Genomic DNA, 23340 nt, shown 5'->3' with positions numbered 1-23340 from the left:
CACCTGGTGGGGCTTGACAGGGGACCTCAGGCCGCACCCCCCGCCCAGTGGGGTTTGACGGGGAACCTGAGGCTGTGCCACCCTCCTGGTGCCGGGCCAGGGGACCTGAGGCTGTGCGCCCCTGCCCGGTGGGGTTTGATGGGGGATCCTAGACCATGCCCCCAGCCTGGCGGGGCTTGATGGGGGATCTCAGGCTGTGTACCCCACCCGGCAGGGACCTCAAGGTGTGCCCCCTGCCCCGGCACAGGCTGGGGAACCTCAGGCCATGCCCGCCGCCCCGGCACTGGGCCAGGGGACCTTAGGCTGTGCCCCCACCCTGGCACCAGGCTGGGGGACCTCAGGCCATACCCTCCACTTGGCAGGGCTTGATTGGGGACCTCAGGCTGCGCCCCCCACCTGGCACCAGGCCAGGGGACCTGAGGCTGCGACCCCACTCAGTGGGGCTTGACAAGGGTGGGACCGGCCAGGTCTGGATCTAGCCCAGTGGGGGTGGGGCCCGCCAGGTCGGGGTCTTGTGCGATTTTGAGGCACAGGTGGGTGGGCGGGGACTTGACTCTGGGTCCCATGGTGCGCCCCAGTCTTTGACAGGAGGAAGATTTTCATATACATTTTACTAATTTTCTTTCATCTCTGACACTTCTATTATAGAGAAAGGGCAAATAACAATATTAAAATATTTCCTCTAATTAATCCCCTTTTAATGTGCATGAATTTCATGCATTGGGCCACTAGTATGCATATAAGTGCATTGGTTAATCTTCTCATGCCCCACCCCCTTCTCTCTGAAATACATCAGTCTATTGCATGCTTCAATGTCTCTGACCTTTTTTGTTCATCAGTTTATTTTATTTATTAAATTCCACATATAAGTGAGATCATATGATACTTGTCTTTCTCTGACTGGCTTATTTCACTTAGCATAATACTCTCCTGGTCCCTCCATGCTGACTCCAGGGATAAGACATCCTAATTTTTTATAGCTGCTTAGTATTCCATTGGCAACACCACCATCTTGTCCCAACAGTGCAGGTGTGGAGATGCAGATATAGATGCCAAGCAACCTTACAGAAGGAGAAAGTATCCCCACCCTGACATGGAAAATTCCACTCCTGAACCCTACACAAGCCCGCCTTTTTGAGCAAGCCCACTTTGTCCCCAGCTTATAAAAACAGCCTAGCAGAGGCGGTCCCCAAGCCAGTTCAGAGGACCTTCCTTTCTTCTGTGCTGCCTCCCTTGTGCTCAAGCATAAGCTTAATAAAATCTGTCTGGAAATCCTCTCAGGTTTCCTCTTGATTTCTATCTTGGACAATCTAAGAACACCAACACAAGTAACAAAGTGAGGAATGTGAACAGTTTTTAAAAGCAGGAAAAGGCAAAAAATGGATTCTTTCTTAGAGTTTCCAGAAGGAATGCAATCTTGCAAACACCTTGATTTTAGACCAGTGAGACCCTTTTTAGGTTTTTCACTTCCAGAATTGTAAGATAATAAATTTGTTGTTTTAAGAAACTATGTTTGTGGTAATTTGTTACAACTCCAATGTAAACTGATACATTAACAAAAGGAGGGAAAAGCAGGGTCACTCAAAAACTCAGTTACCTAGGTCACCCTGGGCTTTCTAAAAAGGGAAATTTCTTGGGTGGAGTGGCCTGGCTCTTTATCTGATTATGTAGCTTCCAATATGTTTATTTGAGATGGGTGCCTCTGAAATGTATGCCTTGGCAATCAAAAAAGGTTAATATCAGGCACTTACATTACAATAAAAAAGCTAATTATCAGGCACTTTTACTACAATTTTTCTAATGGCTAATGATATTGAACATCTTTTCATGTACTTATTTGCTGTCTATAAATCCTCTTCAGTGAAATGTCTCTTCATGTCTTTTGCCCATTTTCTAATTGGATTGATTAAATTTTTTTACTGCTGAGGATTATTTATATAGTCTACCAGTGGTTTTCAACCTTCTGGCCCTTTAAATACAGTTCCTCATGTTGTGACCCAACCATAAAATTATTTTTGTTACTACTTCATAACTGTAATGTTGCTACTGTTATGAATCGTAATATAAATATCTGATATGCAGGATGGTCTTAGGCGACCCCTGTGAAAGGGTCGTTTGACCGCCAAAGGGGTCGCGACTCACAGGTTGAGAACTGCTGGTCTAGACACTAGTCCTTTGTTGGATATATGGTTTGTAGATGCTTTCTCCCAGTCTATAGCTTGCTTTTTCATCCTCCTTAACAGGGTCTTTTGCAGATAAAATACTTTTAGTTTTGGTGAAGTACAATTTATCCAATTTTCCTTTTGTTAAAGTGAATATACAATTGCTCCTGCATCATTTATTGAAAAGAGTATTCTTTCCCTCCACTGAACTGTATTGGCACCTTTGGCAAAAAGCAATTGAGCATAAATGTATGGGTTTGCTTCTGGACTCTCAATTCATTCTATTGATATAGAAATGTGTTGTTGTTTTTTTCATCAATGTTATTTTCTCTGAGGGGAACCACTCTGAGTAGAATCCATGTCATTTTTGCCCATACTTATGAACTAATTTAAGTGGGGTGCCATGCAACCTCATTGAGGGAAATGAAGCTGATTAACAGGTCTCCAGGAAATGAGAAATAGAAAGTGTGGTGATTGGTGCATTAGAATGAATTTTGGATTGGAATTAGTAAGACCTGGATTTGGATGATAGTTCTATCCAGAGCTATGGGCAAGTTACTTAACCTCTATGAGTTTTAGCTACTGTGAAATGGAGATGATGGCAATCCTGCAGGGTTGGTGTTAGCATTAAGAGACAAAGGTTTTGAAAATGATGGCATAGACCCTGGTACACAGTAAATACTTTACATAAAGCAGACTCACAGCTGGTGGATGGTCTGTGGCTCCCTCCTTTCTGACCCAGGATAGTTATGTGGGATCAGGAGGGATGGGCTCCTCAGTGTCAGTTCCCACCATTCCGCTCCTATCTCCTACACTGTGCAGTAGTTATAGTTCCATGCCCTCACATTTTCTGTCAGGAGCAGTATAAAGGGCAGATGAAGAGGAAAATGGCTCTCCACAGACCAGCTTTCTGGCAAGGTTAGAGGGAAGTACAGTAGAGAACCACAAAGTAAGAAATAGTCATATCTTGTTTTATATATCTAGAGCTTTATTTTAAGAAAAAGAAACAGCATAACTGCATACAAACGTTTTTGTCAATGCGGAATTGTGTCACAACTGAGGGAATACTCTCTGCTTGGGTCAGGAAACCACAGTTCAAGTCACCAGTTTATCTTGTAGTGGTCCCAAATTGTAGGGAACGGGTTTAGGAGGAAACAAACCATCCCTGTTCTCAACAAGTCTAAGTCTAAACCCAAATAGTGATGGTGTCACTAACCCTCAGGAGGAAGGAGATGGTGTTCTTTGGCTTCTCATTCTTCTGATCAGAGAGTTGGCTGGAGTCAGGGGGCAAAAAAGATCTGTTGACTCACAAGACTGCTTGCTCAACTGGGTTGTTGCCCAGCCTTCCCCTGTTCCTCTAGTTCCTTCCCCCAAACTTGACTCATTAAGTACTTTCTGGCTTGGTTGGCTGCTATCTCACACCTGAGATCCTCTACTCTCCCCAAATTCTTCCTTCTATGTGACCTTGCTTGGATCCCTCAATGCTTTGGGAGTTCAATAAGGGAATCCAGCTCTTGTTATATGATTGTCAGCTCCTGGGTCTCAGAAAGGCCATACTGAACTTTGTGCTGATCAAATAACTTGCGCAGGGCACTGATGTAGAGTGTGTGGTATTTGTCCACTGTTTTCTTATTTGGCCTCTTAATCCTGGGGATTGGCAGGGGCTCCCCAACTGTGGGGAAGAAGAGACAAGCATCAGAGCTCCCTCCTAACTCAAATTACCCATCCCTCAAAGGGAGCCACATACTGAAACTCAGTGTCTGGGTCCCCTCCCCTTCCTTTGTTTTTTTTTTTTTCCTTCTGTCCCAACCTCATTCTTTCCCATAATTTCCAAATACCTAACCTCACATATGCTCAAGAGAATGAGAACAAGCTCAAGAGAGTGCTGAATGAATAATGATGCTCTCATGGTAGCTGTTGAACTCTGTCCCACTGTGAATGGCCATAACTCTTATCTTGTCCTCCCCACCCTGCCCTCAACCACACCCAATGGACTTTCCATTGCCCATCACAGCTGTGTGCCAGTTCCCCTGGGACTTGATATGGGAATCAAGGACCAGGGTGGTTCAGAGATACTAAAAATCTCACCAACAGTGGTAATGGGCCGATTAAAAGGCAGGAAGCCCCAGGATTCTTGAGTGAGGCCTCGGCCATGGAAGGTACAGAAATTTAGTCCCAGGATTTTTTTGAATGTGCCCTGGAAGGCTTTTTGGAAGAACCTTAACCATGTGCCCTCAGGGAAGGTCTCTTGATTGTACACCTCGTTCTCTCCAAAGGAATATGAAGGGACAAGGTGTGCTCTGCAAAGAAAGGAACAGAAGTATAAGTTCTCCCAGGAAACTTCTCCCAGTGAAATCCTCACCAAGGTGGGAAACCTGTAAATCTCTCCATTATAGGACAAGAACCCAAATATCTTCAGCCTGTGTCTCATTCTTGCCATCCCCCATCCTCCCAACTGAACCCTTTGTGGGTAGCTGCTACACATTTCCCCATGATTGGAAGAAACCAATCTCAGGCAACCTAACTGCCTTTATTGCACCTAGCATCCAGAGGGATCTTCCTAAATTGTGTATCTGGACCTGTAGCTCCTCACTTTAAATTCTTCCAGAGCTCTCAACTTTGTACCACATTGCTTAACATGGCCTCTGTTCTGTAGCCCTACCTACCTGGCTAGCTTCCCCTCTCCCCACCTCTTCTTTGCAATGTGCTAAGCCATACTAAGTGTGCTAAGTTCTTTGTGCGTCTTTGTGTATTCTGCTCCCTCTTCTGGAAATGCCTTCCTTCTGTCTTCACTTGGTTAATTCTATTTTGCCTTTCAATACTCAGCTCTGATTTCATCCCCTGAAGAAACTTTGACCACCTCCAATTCCCTTCCCCACAATGTGGATTAGGTACTCCTTGCCCAATGCTTACCTTTCTCCTGCACCAACACTATCTTAACTCTAATACAGTCATCTCCTTATCTGTCTGACTCCCCAGTTATCTGTCAAGCTAATCAAAGTTGGGAACTGTATCATTTACCTATGAATTCCTAGGGACTGGCATAGTGCCTGATATGAAAAATTCCCAAGATCTTTCTCCCTTTTGGTCTGATTGGCAAGTCCTACTGATATTTCATTCAGATGTCACCCACTAATGAAACTTTTACTTTGGGTGAAAATCTTTCCATCAACCGGTGCTTTCATAGCACTTTGTACATATATCCATTATAACACATCATTCATTCAATACATATTTAATAAGTTCTTTCTATGTGCCAGTACTGTTTTAAGCCCTGAGGATACATCATTGAACACAATGGATTTAAAAAAATCTCTGTCATTATGGAGTTTACCTTTTATTGAGGGAAGACAGATAATAAATAATAATTAATAAATAAAAGCTGATATACTGGTATAAATCAAAGTGGTAATATATAAGCAAATGATAAGTGCAATGGGGAAAAGAAAGCAGGATAGTAGGGATAGACTTTACTGAGAAGACAGACAGCTAGAGCACAGGCTCTAAGGCAGGAGCATATAGCTTGTTGGAAGGACAGCAAGGAAAGCCAGTATAGCTCTAATGGAGTGAACAAGGGGGAGATCAGTACGTGATGAGGTCGGAGAGGTGGCCAATGGTCAGATTATTTAGGGTCTTGAAGGATTTTGGAAAGAATTTGGCTTTTGCTTGTAGTGAAATGGGAGTTGTTGGGACATTTGGAATAGAGAGATGATTTGACATGTTTAATAGGATCATCCAGATAGAGGGATCATACCTCAACATAATGAAGACCATATATGACAAACTCACAGCCAGCATCATACTCAATGGGCAAAAACTAAAAGTGTTTCCCTTAAGATCAAGAACAAGACAGAGATGTCCACTTCATCACTCTTATTCAACGTAGTACTGGAAGTCCTAGCCACAGTAATCAGACAAGAAAAAGAAATAAAAGGCATCTAAATTGGAAAAGAATAAAACTGTCATTATTTTCAGGTGACATGATACTGTATATAGAAAACCTTAAAGACTCCACCAAAAATACCCCACTAGATTTAATAAATGAATTCAGCAAAGTAGCAGGACACAAGATTAATATTCAGAAATTATATGTACCAATAGTGAACTATCAGAAAGAGAAATTAAGAATACAATTCCATTTGCTATTGCAACACAAAAAGGTACCTAGGAATAAATTTAACCAAGGAGGTAAAAGACTCGTACTTGGAAAATTATAAGATACTGAAGAAAGAAATTGAGGAAGATACAAATAACTGGAAGCATATACCGTGTTCATGGATAGAAAATTTAACATCATTAAAATGTCTATATTATCCCAAACAATCTACAGATTCAACACAATTACTATTAAAATAGCAGTGCCATATCTCACAGATATAGAACAAATAGTCCAAAATTTTATATGAAATCACAAAAGACCTCAAATAGCCCCAGCAATCTTGAGAAAGAAGAACAAGGTTGGAGGGATCACACTACCTGGTATCAAACTATACTGCAAGGCCATAGTAATCAAAACAGCATGGCATTGGCATGATAACAGACATATAAAGCAATGGAACAGAATAGAGAGCACAGAAATAAACCCAAGCCTTTATGGTCAGTTAATATTTTACAGTCTCTTCAATAAATGGCACTAGGAAAACTAGATACATGCAAAAAAATGAAACTAGACTACCTTTTTACACCATACACAACAACAAACTTCAAATGGATTAAAGACTTAAATGTAAGGCATGAAACCATAAAAATCTTAGAAGAAAACATAGGCAGTAAAATTTCAGACATTTCTTGTAGTAATATTTTTGCCAATATATCTCCTTGGACAAGGGAAACAAACAAAAATAAACAAATGGGACTACATAAAACTAAAAACTTTTTGCACAGCAAAGGAAACCATCAACGAAATGAAAAGACAACTTACTGAATAGAAGAACATGTTCCCCAATGATACATCTAATAAGGAGTTAATATTAAAAAATTATAAATAGCATATAACTCAACACCAAAAAAACATAAACAATCCAATTAAAAAATGGGCAAAGGACCTGAACAAAGACTTCGCCAAAGAGGACATATAGATGGCCAATAGACATATGAAAAGATGCTCAAAAAAAAAAAAAAAGATGCTCAACGTCACTAATTATCAGAGAGATGCAAATTAAAACCACAATGAAATCTCACCTCACACCTATCAGAATGGTGATCATCAATAAATCCACAAGGATGTGGGGAGAAGGGAACCCTCGTGCACTATTGGTAGGAATGCATATTGGTATAACCACTGTAGAAAACAGTATTGAGTTTCCTCAAAAAATAAAAAATGGAACTGCCCTTTGACCCATGATCCCACTTCTGGGAATATATCCCAAGAAACCCAAAACACTAATTCAAAAGAATATATGCACCCCTGTGTTCATTGCAGCATTATTTACAACTAGAGGCCTGATGCCCGAAATTCATGCAAGAGTAGGCCTTCCTTCTCCCAGCTGCCAGCACCGGATTCCCTCTGGCACCTGGGACCCAGGCTTCCCTCGCAGCCCCGGCTTAGTCTGGAAGGTCGTCCAGAAGGATGTCTGGTCTAATTAGCATATTACGCTTTTATTATTATAGATAGCTAAGATTTGGAAACAGCCCAACTGCTCACCAGCAGATGAGTGGATAAACAAGCTGTGATACAATGTAATACTACCCAGCTATAAAAGAGAAGGAACTCTTACCTTTTGCAACAGCATGGATGGACCTGGAGATGATTATGCTACGTGAAATAAGCCAGTCGAAAGGCAAATACCATATGATCTCAGTTATATGTGGAATCTAATGAACAAAATAAACTGACAAACAAAATAGAAACAGAGGCATGGAACAGACTGACAGCTGTGAGAGCAGAGGGGGTTGGGGGCTGGATGAAAGAAGATGAAAGGATTAAGCAATATATATATATATATAATCACATAGACACAGACAACAGTGTGGTGATAGAGGAGAAAAGGGGGTAAGTAGAGGTAGGCAAAGGGGGGGATACATGGGGATGAAAAGAGACTTTGCTTGGGGCTGAGGGTGCAGTGTGCTGATGGTGCTTTGCTGAGTGGTACACTTGAAACCTATATGGTTTTGTGAACCAATGTCACCCCAATAAATTCAATTTAAAAATAGGATCATCCTAGCTACAATTGGGAATAGACTCTAAGATGTGGGGGAGGCAAGGATGGAAAGTGGTTGGATTTTGGATATATTTTGTAATTATATGTGCATATGTCTGTCTTCCCTATTGGACTGAATTCCTTAAAGGTGAGGACTAGGTCTTATTTATTTTTATATCTTCAATGCATAGTACTATGTCTAGCACAGAGTAGGTGTTCAATAACTGCTGAATAAATTTATTCTATTTCTCAAACCAGATTATATGCTCTTTGGTGGGGAGGTCAGTAATCATGTCTTTTTAAAATAAATTTATTGGGGTAACATTGGTGAATAAAATTATATTGTTTTCAGGTATACAATATATCATCTGCATATTGTATTGTGTGTTTACGACCCCAAATCAAGTCTCCTTTCATCACCATTTATACCCTCTTTATCCTCTTCTACCTCCTCCTCCCTGCCTTCCCTTAGTAAACATGTCTTATTCATCTTTGCAATCCCTATAACATCAAGCCTAATGCCTTCCTTGCCCTGAGTAAGTTCTCTTGGCCTCTCAGTTAATAGGTTGATATAGAGTAAATCTGCACTGTCCACACCCCTAGCCAGCAGGCTAATGAGTAGAAGATAAAGGCCTTCTATTGTTCTTTCTCCAACTTCAAGTAAAATAGTGCCCACCGAAACCTGTCTGGAGGCTAAAACACCTTTAAGATACAGTGTGAGGAAGTAGAGATAATTAATCAGAGTGAAGAGGGAGCCCCTTCTAACAGGTTTCCAAGGAAGGACACCATTCTGGAGAGGTGCTACAGAGAATCTATGGCACCCAGACAATAGGGCACCAGAACCTAAGGACCCACCCTGTCTTCAGTGCCAATTTCACAAAACCTTTACGCTGTTTAAGGAAGATGGTAGAAACTCCTGGCCGGCATAAGAGGGCTTCAGCAGCTCCGCCCACCACGATAACCACGGCATTGCCTGAGCCTTTCTGAGTCAGCAAATACTTCAAGGCCAACTCACTCACGGGGCACACACCTGTGAAACCAAAGAGTCAACAAGCTTGGTGTCTGAGGATGGGGTAAAGGGATTCCTCTGTGCTCCTAATGATGGACACAGTTCTTCTGTTTCCTGACTGCTGTTTCCACTCTTCTGTCTTTAACCTCCACATCTTGGGTTACCCTTAGTCTGAGGTTGGTTCTTAGGGTCAGTTGCTGTGTTGGGAGTCTAGGCTACTACAGTTTAGGTGACATTGAGTTCCTCTGCCTACTTCCTCTTACTTCAATAGTATTTAAGCCTATCCCTTCTCTCTCTACTCATGAACCACAGCCATCTTCTACTCTCCCCAGAGTGACAACACTGGAGACTCACCAGAGTTCTCTCTCCTAGGGTGATCAGGACTAGCCACCACCAACCTGCTTCCTCCCTAGAGCACCTGCTGAAGGGGAGCCATTGGCTGGGGTTTCTTGAGAGTAGGCAGGCCCAGGAGCCTGCCCAAGCCAAATTGAAATATAGATGAACCATGGAATAAGGATGACACCCTATTGTTCAACAACAGTCACAGAGTCTTTCCTCACTCCTGCTTCCTATCTTTGCCCTGAACTTACCTTCTATTCTCTCCTGGGATGGCAGAAATTGCCTCCAGGACTCAATAATTGAGAGATATTGCTGCTCCAGGTTCATGCCAACCGCAGAGGAGAGTATAACCATCCTCTGGGACTCCAGTGTTCTCACCTGGTCCCTCCAGATAAATGTATCTTACCTTTTAATATATGGCTTCAGCTGTTTTCTGGTGTCCAGAGGATGGATATTCATCCAGAGAGAAGGACATTTGTCACAGTACCCTGGCTTGAAGCCTGGCATGGGGAGGTTGTCCTTGATTCTGATGGATGTTTATTCTTTATCCCTTGACGTCTTATGCAAGTTTGAAGGGGTTCCCAGGAGATGAAGGTCATGGGCCAGGAAAGTACCAGCTAATATGAAAGACTTAAAAATGTCTTTAAGACTCCCTGGGATGAGAGCTGCTTTATAAATGACTGCCCACAAGAAGTCAATTGATATCGCAGAAATAATCTGGCAAAATTCATCTGAGATACCTCTTTCATGACTAATTTCCCTGACATTTGGGTATGATATTTGGCTTTTGCCTTCTGCTTTCCACTTGGGCTTTGATCCTCAACTCCAGCCTTCTCCTTCCTCCTTTGAATGTATTCATGGTAAATCTTATGAATGCCAGTAACTTACCTTGCTGCCTAACGAAACCCTGCCTCCCAGATCTTGGACAGAATCTGATGCTTAGCCACATACTCCCCTTACTGGTCCAGTGGGTTCTGGACTCATTTTCTACTAAGTCCTCTTCCAGCAGGGAGTAAGAATTAGACTGACTCTCAGAGCTTAGTGAGGTTGGAGCCCTGAGGTAGGTCAGAGGATGGAATGATTTCTTATACTCACCCATAGACATCACATATTCTCTCACAATTGGGATCCAGAAGATCCCTTCCAAGGTCCCTACAGAAGGAGTGATGCCTGGGAAAATCCGAGCAACGCCAGTGGCCTCAGTGGCAAAGTTGATGAAGACACCGTAAGAGACAACACCATGGGGGTGGTTGGCAATGATATAGTTGTGTTTGGGAGAGAGATCACAAGTCTTCACCAGCTGTCAGAGGGAGATTGGGTCAGAACAGTGGATAGGAAGAAGGAAAAGAGGACATGCAGATTCATCCCAGCAGGTAACCTGTGTTACCCTTGGGGAGCCCAAATTCCTGTTCATTGGGATGTCACCAGGGGTTATGATGCTCAGGGAGGCTGACTTGGGTTTGTCACTGTGAGGAAAGGCTGCTATCTAGCCATCTCCTCACCTGCCCATCCATTTTGGGCCCCAACTCTGCATTATACCTCTGAGCTTTGACCTTCACTACTAGCCACCAACCCCTTTGAAAACATGAAGCTGAGTGGAAAGGGACCAAATGCACCCAGAAGAAGGGGTAGTCACCTTTATTGGGAAGTAATTTCGGAAATATTTCCAGAGGGTCCATTTTCGTACCCAAGCAGAACGCCTACCACCTGTGGGTACAGAAGGAAAGGGAAGAGCAGGTGAGATACTGCCAATTCTTCTACCTTTCCCAGAGGTGGATGGATCTTCCTACAGTCCTCAGGTCAAAAGAGGGGCCTTCTTCTCACACTTCCATATTTCTAGGGCACAGAGCTGTAGTTACTGTCCCTGAATCCAACCATGGGACGCCCCTGCACCTGCCCCAAAACCTCAACTTTTTTTGTTTGTTTTGTTAATCCTCACCCGAGGATATTTTTCCATTGATTTTTAGAGAGAGTGGAAGAAAGAGACACACACAGAGAGAAACATTGATATGAGAGAGACACTTCAATTGGTTGCTTCCACATGCACTCCCTAACCTAGGATCGAGCCTGCAACTGAGGTAGGTACCCTTGACTGGAATTGAACCCGGGACCCTTCAGTCCTTGTACTGTATTCACTGAGCCAAACCTCAACTTTTTAATTCTTCCTGGGAAGCCTGGCAGAGACCTCTGTTCCATGCTGAGCCTTGCTGCCCTCTCTCCCTCCCCTTCCCTTTAAACCCCTATTGCACCTCCCCCCCTTCTCCATCACCCCCTCCTTTCACTTCCCTTTCTTTCCTCTCCCCAGTCCTTCTCCCTCTGCCTCTCCCATTCTTTCCTTCCACCTCCCTCCCTGTAGTTATACCCTTGGCACAGACAGACAGGGACCACCACCCTTTTGGTCTCTTACCTTGACTGTGGGTGTTCCAATCATAGGCGAGCCAGGCTAAGGTGAGCACGGGCAAGGTCCAGAAATTCGTGAACACCAGAAAGTAGGGTATAAGGATAATGGGAATAGCTCCTGAGGGGACACAAAGGGTTCATGCCCTTCAGTTCTCTTCAATTTTAATATGCCTCTCATAACTCTGATCTTTGCTCTATACTGAAGGAGCAAGTCAAAGCTGGTGTGAGACCCATCTCTCCTTCTCCCCCAATCTCCATCTAGTTCTTCTGTGGTCCGGGCTGGCTGCTGAGTCCCTGAATCTGGGCCCCCTTGATTGCTGAGATCTTACTTGAGGAAACAGCAGAACCAAGTTAGCACATTCCAGTGGAGAAGGGCTGCCTGCGGTGCACAGGCTGTTTGTTGCTGAGAGGAAAACTTTTTAGAAATTGCTTTTTACTTAGTTCAATTTTGGCTCATTAAAAATGTCTCACAGTTTCACTGGGGGGGGGGGGGTTTTTCTGTTAGCAAAGGGCCACAGAATGCTGTGATATGCAAATGTGATATATCTTATAGCAGTTGGAATTGAATTCCATTTTAAAATCTGCATTCATGAAAAAGGGGCTAAGTACACATCCTATATACTAAAAGTGTATTATGCAAATTGACCGAATGGTGGAACGACCTGTCGCTATGATACACACTGACCACCAGGGGGCAGATGCTCAATGCAGGAGCTGCCCCATGGTGGTCAGTGCGCTCCCACAGTGTCGCTCAGCCAGAAGTTGGGCTCACAGCTGGCAGGCACAGCAGAGGTGGTGTGGTGGGAGCCTCTCCTGCCTCTGCTGCAGGTGGACATCCCTGAGGTCCGAACTGGGAGAGGGCACAGGCCAGGCTGAGAGACCCCCCCCCCCCCAGTGCACAAATCTCATGCACCGGGCCTCCAGTATTGTGAATGAAAACAGAGCCAGCTAAGGGAATGACTTCTTTGACCAGGTAACCACATCATGGTAGAAAATATTTCAGAGAAGGAGAAGAAAATCAAGAGTTACTTACCCATAGGTTTGTCTCTTACATTTTGAGATGAAAATAACATAGATGAAAATAACAAAACAAAACAAAAACAAAAAAGACATAATGGGCATTTCTTTGAAAAGTCATGTTATGGAATAGAAGAAACCTTAGTGATAGGCTGAATTCCCCTTGTAAGAGGTGACTAAGATGGTTGTTGTAAGCATGCTGATTAAATAAGAGATAGTGGTGGGAGGAATTTTATGAGAAGCCTGTCATGGATGAAAGTCTTAATACCTCTGACCCTCATGAAATATGAGAGTTAATTTGCTGGGTAAGCTTCAGAAGAAAACCAGACAAAGTTTAATAAGAATAATTATTAATTAAAGGTAGTCTAAGTGTATCCTTTCTTTTATATCTTGCTTCAAATAAATTTACTTTGTAACCCTAACATTTAGAATAGAGCCTTACACACAGAAGGTGTTTAACAAATATCTGTAGACTGACTGAAAGATAAATGTTTTCTCTTTTCAAGAGTAGGTGAACTTAAATGATTAGTGTTTAGTCAGCATTTACGTTATTTAAGTGATTTGTTATTTTTTAAAAGCATAGATGGATTAATTGTGTGCCTTATATCTCTTTCAACTATCCACAAGTCCTAAAGGTAATCTAAAAGAGTCATACCTGGATAAACACCATCCCCCTTGTGGAATCTATTTGAACTGCAGGTGTGGCATCTCAGGAGACCATAAGTGTCCTATGAGGGCAAGCCTGCCAGACCCAGCCTGTGTGAATGTAATCATTGTCACTCAAGGTGACAGAAGTGGGATTTAAAGAAGTAGGAGGAACAGAAGCCAAACATGGAAGAGCTAAAACTCATGGAACAAGAAGTTCCTTGACAAAAAGTGAGGGGATCTGAGGCAAGAATGATGAAGAACAACCATTTGTATGTATGTATGTGTGACCCTTCCCTAGATATTATGGCCTTGATACCAGGAGATGCTTACAGCATTTTTTCCATGTTCAAGGGAGGACTCTTGGAGTGGATTATCAATGAGGAAGTTTACATAAAATAATCTCCTAATTTAGTTTGTATTAAAGACACTAGTAGTCAAGCCATTCAACTAGATATGTACTGTGGTATCTCATCATAATTGTAACTTCCATTTTCCTAATACAGTTTAACCTCTATTCTCGAAGTTGATTCATTCCAGAAAGTTGTTTGAGAAGCGATTTGTTTGAAAACTGAATCACTTTTCCCATTGGAAAGAATGTAATTTGAATTAATCCATTCCAGACCCCCAAATGTACTGTTTAATCTATAAACACTTCTTTCCTTAAATTTATTGAACGACCACTATTAGCCTTAAATGAATTTTTCATATATCACTGCCTCCAAAATGCTATCACCAGAAAACTGCTTTTTATTTATCCAACCAACAGTTTTTCTACCTATTCAATTGCCTGTGATTGTTGTTTTGTGAACACTTTCACACCCTCAGCAATATTGGCATTCTTGATGGTCTCTTTATGTTTTAAAATTGTGCTAATCTTTGACTTCTTCAGCAACAAAAGCATTCTCTCCTTTGTTGCCACAGAGACTCTTTTTGTCTTGCTGAGGTATCATAATGAAAGGGTTATTAGGTCGAAAACTGAAGCAGCCGAAACATTTTTTTTTTTTTCGTCAACAACTTGATGGAGAACTGAATTGTTCCAGGTGGGAGACGCTGGAGAACTGAGGTTTGACTGTATTTAATGATGCTTAACACCTTTTCATGTGCTTATCTGCCTTCTATATATCCTCTTTGGTAAAGTGTTTGTTCAAATATTTGGCCAATTTTTAAATTGGCTTGTTTTCTCACTGTTGGGTTTTCAAAGTTCTTTATGTATTCTGGATACAAGTCCTTTGTTGGATATGTGCTTTGCAAACATTTTATCCCGGTCTGTGTTTATCTTTTCATTCTTCTAACAAGGTCTTTCTTAGAGCAAAACCTTTTAAATTTGATGAAGTCCATTTTATCATTTTTTTGGTTTGTTTTTACATGTTGTGCTTTTGGGGTCAAATCCAAGAACTCTTTACAGAACCACGGGTCATAAAGGGTTTCTCCTATGTTTTTTACTAAAAGTTTTACAGTTTTCTGTTTTACATTTAGATCTGTAATCCATTTTGAGTTAATTTCTTAATTAAATGTGAGGTTTTGGTCAAGGTTTATTTACTACATATGAATATCCAATTGTTTCAACATCATTTGTTAAAAAGACTATCCTTCCTCCATTGAATTGCTTTGCATCTTTGTCAAAAATGAATTGGCCAGGACTTCCGGTCAAGATACTGACATAGGTAAATGTAGTACTTGCATCCTTCCATAACCATATCAAAATTACAACTAACCTACAGAACAACTATCATTCAAACTATGGTAGACAGTTAGACAGACATGAGCAGAGCAAGGAGGAAGGGCCAGGTACTGAAGGGCACCAGGGTGGAAAGCCCTAGGTGCCTAGCAAAGGACAATTGTAGGGTGGGACCTTGCCCCAGGGTGACCTTTCCTCCCCTAGCATATTGTTGGTCATGGGGTTTGGACTTCCTGACCTTTCCTCCCTAGAGACAATATCTAAGCCTCAGTTGTATTTCAGCTCCAGGACCAGATAAGCAACAAAAGCAGCCAAGCTGACCTCAGGACCAGCAGCATTGGATAATGACCCCTGCCCTGATTCCAGCCAATCAATCAGTGGAGACCAGAACCCTGAAAGGACACACCTAGAAAACTGCTGAATAGTCTATTGAGACCTTCCCTGGGACCTCCCCAGAATCTTCACCCTTAAAACCCTTAGGACAGAGTACCTAGTGCTCTCTCCCTCCTGGAAACATGCCCACCCCTTTCCCTCTCCTGCTCCCCACCCCCAGATACATTACCATTACCTTCCTCACCCCACGCTCCAATTTATAATTTGTTTCTTCAGCCTATTTCTTCTATGAATTACTTCTTCCAGTTCTGTGATTTTATAAATAAATTTTCTCTTATAGTTTGAATCTTGGCTCTGAATTCTTTCCTAGCTAGGACTCAAGCTCCGAGATTGCTGAACCCAGGTCCATTCTGACCACATGGGTCTAACTCCTGTTGCTTTTCCTGCTGCCTACAACAAAACTGTCTGAAATCTAGTTGCATAGAAGTCCTACATCTAGGAATATAAAGAAGAAGCCACATTGAGACTGGTAGGAGGAGCAGAGACATGGCCCCACACCCACATGTGGTGGATAAAAATCAGGAGGGATATCTCGGCTGCAGAGGTTCACCCTGAGAAGTGAGGAATCTCAGTCCCACATCAGGCCCCCAAGCCTAGGGTTCTAGTGCTGGGAAGAGAAGTCCCCATAACTTCTGGCTTTAAAAACCAGTGGAAATTGAGGCTGAGTGAGATAGAAGGCTGCTGAAATCCCAGGCAATTTCTCTTAAAGGACCCATTCACAGACTTAGACTCACTCACTCTGAGCTCCAGCACTGGGGAAGCAGCTCAAAAGGCACCAGGGACATATGGGAGGAACAGAACTGTCTGGCATCGGGGTGAGAGCTGGGGGGACAGCTTTCTCCCAGACAGAAGTGCTGGCAGAGGTCATTGTTCCTTTGATGTGATGCCCCTCTCCCCCACAGAGCCAGCAGGTGGGCACCATATCTAGATTCCATCAACCTGGCTATCACTGTTTGCCCAACCCTGGTGATTCTCTGAGACCCTAGCCCACCCAACTTGTGAGCCCACCAAAGCTCTATCCAATGCCTTTACCATATGAATGACCTGTCTTAGTTCACACTTCAGACTTTCCTAAAAGCTCTCAAACAAGCAGCATCTGGCCTTAGCTTGCCCCATACCCCTGGCTAACTGCCCCCAGGCCTGGTACTAGCAGCAGCTAGCTGTGTTTTGTAACTTGGCATCTCAATCTTCAAGCCCAGAACAAGTAGCAGGCAGCTGCAGACTGCTTTGTAGCTCAAGCCAGGTGGCCCTGAGCAGAACACAAGCAGCAGCTGACATTATCCTAAACTTCCTGGGAGGCTTCAGAGTCAACACACCTGGTGGACAGTTTCAGACGATGTCCAAGCACCACCCAACCACCTTCACAAGTGACACATTCAAGGAGTGGACTCAGCAGGAACCAGGCCCTGCTGAAGTAAGTCTTACTCCATGGGGTAGGCCCCTGCATAGCTGATTTTCCATGGTGGTACAGCCAGTCCTTGCAGTGGATCAGCCTATGGATAAATCCCTCCCATTGATGTACCAACAGCAATCAATGCTCACTACAACAGGAGGGTGTACACAGCCCACATGGGGTGAGGGAGGAAACAAGAGTGCCCAGCTTGGGTGATCAGAGAGGCTGTGCCACTAGAATCTACAGTATAACTACTGCACAAGACCACTCTACCAAGCTTGGGAGACATAGCAGTTCTACCTAATACACAGAAACAAACACGGAGGCTGCCAAAATGAGGATGCAAAGAAATATGACCCAAATTAAAGAACAGAAAAGAACTTCAGAAAAAAAAAAACTAAACAAAATGGAGACAACCAATATACTAGATGCAGAGTTTAAAACACTGGTTATAAAGATGCTCAATGAATTTAGGGGAAGAGTAGATGAATGTAGTGAGAACAACAAAGAGATAGGAAACATAAAAATGAAAATGGAAAACATAAAAAGAACCAGTCAGAAATAAAGGATACACTACCTGAAATGATGAATGACTTACAGGGAATCAACAGTAGAGTAGATTAAGCTAAGAATCAAATCAGTGATTTGGAATATAAGGAAGCAAAAAACACCCAATCAGAACAGAAAAAAAAAATCAAAAAATGAAGATGGTATACGGAGCCTTTGGAACATTTTCAAGTGTACCAACATTTACATCATGGAGTGCTGGAAGGAGAAGAGAGAGAACAAGAAATTGAAAGCTTATTTGAAAAAACAACAGAAATTTTCCCTAAGCTGGTGAAGGAAATAGACATACAAGTCCAGGAAGTGCAGAATGTCCCAATCAAGATGAACTCAAAGAGGCCCACATCAAGACACATCAGGATTGGTCAGCTGATTTCTCAGCAGAAACTTTGCAGGCCAAACAGAATTGGCAAGAAATAAAGTGATGAAAAGCAAGGACCTATAAACAAGATTACTCTACCCAGCAAAGCTGTCATTTAGAATTGAAGGTCAGATAAAGAGCTTCCTAGACAAGGAAAAGCTAAAGGAGTTCATCACCACCAAACCAGTATTACATGAAATGTTAGAGTCTTCTTTAAGAAGAAGAAGGAAAAGGAGATTAAAAATATGAACAATAAAATGGCAATAAATGCGTATCTATCAACACTTTAATCTTAAAAAACAAAATAAATGAAAAAGCAGAACAGAAACAGACATATAGATACAGAGAACATTTAAAAAAACAAAAACAAAACAAAACCCTCGCCTGAGGATATTTTTTCCATTGGTTGTTTAGAGAGAGGGGAAAGGAGGGAGAAAAGGGGGAGAGAAAGAAAGAGAAACATTGACATGAGAGACATACATTGATTGGTTGCCTCCCACACATGCCACGACAAGGGTTGGGGATGAACCTGCAACCTAGGTATGTGCCCTTGGCCGGGAATTAAACCCACAACCCTTTGGTCCACAGGACGATGCTCTAACCACTGAGAAAACTGGCCAGGGCACAAAGAACATTTAAAAAAAAGATTTTTTATTGACTTTTAGAATGAGGGGGGGAGAGAGAGAGAGAGAGAGAGAGAGAGAGAAACATCGATGTCAGAGAGTAACATCAATCAGCTGCCTCCTGCATGCCCTCTGCTAGGGATTGAGCCTAAAACCTGGGCATGTGACATGACCAGGAATCAAACCTTAACCTTTCAGTGCATGGGACAATGTCTAACCAACTAAGCCACACCTGCCAGGGCTATACAGAGAACATTTTGACAGTTGTCAGATGGGAGGGTATTGGGGGGATGAGTGAAAAAGGTGAAGGGATTAAGTACAAATTGGTAGTTACATGGGATATAAAATACAGCATAGGAAATATAGTCAGTAATCCTATATAATAAAAGCCTAATATGCTAAGTGTCCAGTCAATCGGTCGGCCATCAACCAATCAAAGCATAATATGCTAATGATATGCGAAGGCCGCACAACTGCTCACTATGACATGCACTGACCACCAAGGGGCAGACAATCGACCAGTCTCTATGACGTGCACTGATCAACAGGGGGCAGATGGTCCAACCGGTAGGTTAGCTTGCTGCTGGGGTCCAGCCGATCAGGACTGGGTGAGACAGGCTGAACATGCCCTGGAGCCCTCCCATGGTCCCTCCCCGGCTGGCCAACCTCCCGTGTCTTTCCCCTACCCCAATCATGTACCGGTGGAGTCCCTTGGCCTGGCCTGCACCCTCTCGCAATCCGGGACCCCTCGGGGGATGTTGGAGAGCCAGTTTCAGGGGATCTGGCCTAAGCCAGCAGGTGGACATCCCCCGAGGGGTCCCAGACTGTGAGAGGGCACAGGCCGGGCTGAGGGACCCACCCCCATCCAGTGCACTGGGCCTCTAGTATTCTAAAAACTCTGTATGGTGTCAGATAGGTACTAGATTTTTTGGGATGATCACTTTTAAGTTATATAAATGTCTAATCACGGGGTGTACACCTGAAACTAATATAATATTGTATGTCAACTATAATTGAAAAAAATTAAATTATTTAAAATTTAAAAATACAGTAAAAATAAAATAATAAAGCCAGGCTGGCATGGCTCAATGGTTGAGTGTTTTACCTATGAACCAGTCAGGGCACATGCCTGGGTTGTGGGATCAATCCCCATTAAGGAGCATGCAGGAGGCAGCCGATCAATGATTCTCTCTCTCATCATTGATGTTTCTATTTCTCCCTTCCTCTCTCTGAAATCAATAAAAATATATTAAAAAATAAAATTAAGAGGTATTTTTTGACACAATAAAGCAAATCATCTTAAGCTCAAAAATAATCAATTGGCCATTTTGATGTGGATCTATTTCTGCACTCTATATTCTGTCTATCCCTTCACTAATAAGCACTATCTTCAGTACTGTAGTGTTATACTGTTTTAAGATCAGATAGTATGATTCTTCCAATTTATTATTTTTCAAAATTTTTAGCTGTTGTAGTTCTTTTGTTTTTCTACATCAATTTTGTCTATGTCTACAAAAACTCCAGATAGGAGTTTTTAAATTAAATGTTTTCTTTTGAAAAAACTTTAGATCAATAGAAAATTTGCAAGCATCTACACTAATAAAAGGGTAATATGCTAATTAGACCAGACATCCATCCAGAGGTCCTTCCGGACAAAGCCATGGTTGTGGGGGCCGAGGCAGAGGTGGTTAGGGGCAATCAGGCCGGCAGGGGAGGGCAGTTGTGGGCGATCAGGCTGGCAGGGGAGCAGTTAGGGGGCGATCAGGCTGGCAGGCAGAGGTGGTTAAGGGCGGTCAGGCAGACAGGCAGGCAAGCGGTTAGGAGCCAGTGATTCCGGATTGAGAGAGGGATCAGGCCTAAACTGGCAGTCAGACATCCCCCAAGGGGTCCTGGACTGGAGAGGGTGCAGGTTGGGCTGAGGGACCCCCCCCATGCACAAATTTCATGCACCAGGCCTCTAGTCTATATATATAAAAGGCTAGTATGCTAAGTGTCTGCCTGGGTAATGATGTCACATAGCAATGCCCTGCTTCCTCTCACTAGCAACTAACCTCCTTGGAGTTTCTTCAGCCCAGGAACATGACTTGCTTTATAGCCAGGTGGAAACATTTTACACTGGAACCAAATGTCTATGAAGTGGTTTCCCATGCCTCATCTCATTTGATCCTCACAGAAGTCCTGGAGTAGGTAGATAGGAGACTCAGTGGAATCCTATTTTCTTTTCATTAGCTGGAAAATGGAGATTTAGAAAGCTTAGAAACTTGACCTGACTGAAAAGAAGTAAGAAATAGACCTTGAAAATGACTTCAGGTTTTCTCACTGCGCAGAATATAGTCAAACACTGCTGCAGTTAAATATTTTACCCTTTGTTCTACCTGCATGATCTACAATAATAATCTGCTTTGTGTTGATATTTACTGCTGTGTTCCTGAAAATTACCTGAAAGAGAAGTTGGGGTACTTCATTGGGCTGGAAAAAGTTTAGCTACATCAGAAAGCAGGTCTAATTAAGCAAGTTTATTCTATATCTATAAAAGGCTAAGTTGACTCGCACATGCATGATACATATAAAGCTCTCACTGACTCCAATCACACGTGTGTTTCCATCAGTCATTGTCAATTGTGACTTTGGTTGACACTTCTATTATAGAGAAAGGACAAACAACAATATTAAAATATTTCTTCTAATTAATTTCCTTTCAATGTGTATGAATTTGTGCACTGGGCCACTAGTATTTTAATAAAATCCCATATAACCTTCACCTAGATCTACCTCTTGTTAACATTTTACATTTGATTTATCTCTAAATATAAATGCATAGAAATATATATGTTTGTATTTGAGAGTACATTGCAGAGATGACAACACTTTGCCCCTAAATGCCTGTGTATTTTCTAAAAACAAAGACATTCTCTTCCCTTATAACACCCACAGTACTATTATTAAATTTGGAAATTTTAATATTTATGCAAAATTCTTATCTAATACACTCTGCTGGGATTTTTACTTGAATTGCATTACATTTATAGATCAATTCGGGGAGAATTGACATCTTTACTATACTGAGTCTTCCAATTCATGAACACAGTATATCTCTAACTGTTTAGGTCTTTAAATGTATTCATTAATATTTGATAGTTTTCAGCCTACAAATATTGTAAAGGTTTTGTTAAATCTATTCATACATATTTCATTTTTTTGGAAATATTGAAATGGTATTGTTTTTTAAGTTTCTATTATAAATTTTCAATTGTTCTCTGCTAGTATATCGAAATATAGTTAATTTTGTCTCCATTGTTTAAATTCTTTATTGTTTGAAGTATTACATATGTCTTCTTCCCCCTCCCCCCCCCCGCACTGCCCTCTGCCTGGCCACTTATATGCATTGCATACATGCCCTCACCCCCCTACTGTCTGTGTCCATTGGTTATGCTTATATGCATTGCATACATGCCCTCACCCCCCTACTGTCTGTGTCCATTGGTTATGCTTATATGCATTGCATACAAGTCCTCTTACCCCCCGCCACACACACACCCTCCCCTGCCTTCCCTCTGTGGTTTGACAGTCTGTTTGATGCTTCTGTGTCTCTGGACCTATTTTTGTTCATCAGTTTATGTTGTTTATTATATTCCACAAATGCATGAGATCATGTGATATTTCTCTTTTCCTGACTGGCTTATTTTGCTTAGCATAATGCTCTCCAGGTCCATCCATGCTGATGCGAATGAGTTCTTTCTTTTTACAGCAGCATAGTATTCCATCATGTAGATGTACCACAAGTTTCTAATACACTCATCTGCTGATGGGCACTTAGGCTGTTTCCAAATCTTAGCTATTGTAAATTGTTCTGCTGTGAACATAGGGGTACATATATCCTTTCTGATTGGTTTTTCTGATTTCTTTTTTATATGTAATCTTGAATCCTGTCATTTTGCTAACCTGATTTGCTTGTTCTTGGGAGGGTTTTTTGTTTTTGTTTTTAGTAAATTCCTTGGGATTTTCTACACAATCATATTATCTATGAATTAAGACAGTTTTAGATTTTTTTCAATCTTCATGCTTTTCTATATTTTTTCTTCTTGCCCTATTGCCATTGCTAGTGTGATGTTGAATGTATATGGTGGCAGTGGACATCTTGCTTTGCTCCCAATCTGAGGAAGAAAGCTTTAAGTCTTTCACCATTAGCATAATGTTAACTCTAGGGTTTGTTTGGTTTTTTTTGTAGATGGTCTTTATCAAGTTGAGGAAGTTTCCTTCTATTCCTAGTTTACTGAGAGTGTTTATCATGATTGAAGTTGATGTCTGTAAACTTCTTTTTCTACATCAGTTTATATAATCATGTGTTTTTTCTTTCTTGGATAGTTAATAGTTTACATTGATTAATTTTCAAGTATTTACACTTGCATTCCTTTTGATGAGGATTTTTGCATTTATATTCATGAGGAATAGTGGTCTATAGGTTTTTTGTGTACTGTTTTTGTCTGGCCTTGTTATCACGGTTTCGCCTCATAAGAGAGTTGGCAAGTGTTCCTTCCTCCTCTATTTTCCGGATAAGATTGTGTAGAATCCGTGATATATATTCTTTAAATTGTTTGGTGGAATCCATTTAC

The 23340-nt window shown here is 42.0% G+C and overlaps 1 protein-coding gene across 1 annotated transcript in view; it reads right to left on the bottom strand.

Moving 5' to 3' along the window:
* Window positions 1-3151: 3151 nt before the first annotated feature.
* DGAT2L6 (diacylglycerol O-acyltransferase 2-like 6) overlaps window positions 3152-23340 on the bottom strand; it is a 35582-nt gene continuing 15393 nt past the window's right edge. The window contains exons 2-7 of the mRNA XM_005882845.2: window positions 12058-12168; window positions 11287-11357; window positions 10746-10950; window positions 9158-9332; window positions 4251-4462; window positions 3152-3834 (exon numbers count right to left, since the gene is read on the bottom strand). Coding sequence (XP_005882907.1) covers window positions 3680-3834; window positions 4251-4462; window positions 9158-9332; window positions 10746-10950; window positions 11287-11357; window positions 12058-12168 — 929 coding nt within the window. The 3' untranslated portion in view covers window positions 3152-3679. The remainder of the gene's footprint in view (window positions 3835-4250; window positions 4463-9157; window positions 9333-10745; window positions 10951-11286; window positions 11358-12057; window positions 12169-23340) is intronic.

The sequence above is a fragment of the Myotis brandtii genome, unplaced genomic scaffold (assembly GCF_000412655.1).
Source record: "Myotis brandtii unplaced genomic scaffold, ASM41265v1 scaffold741, whole genome shotgun sequence".
NCBI lineage: Eukaryota > Metazoa > Chordata > Mammalia > Chiroptera > Vespertilionidae > Myotis > Myotis brandtii.
Note: the sequence above shows the minus strand (reverse complement) of the source record. Positions and strands in the feature narration are given on the sequence as shown.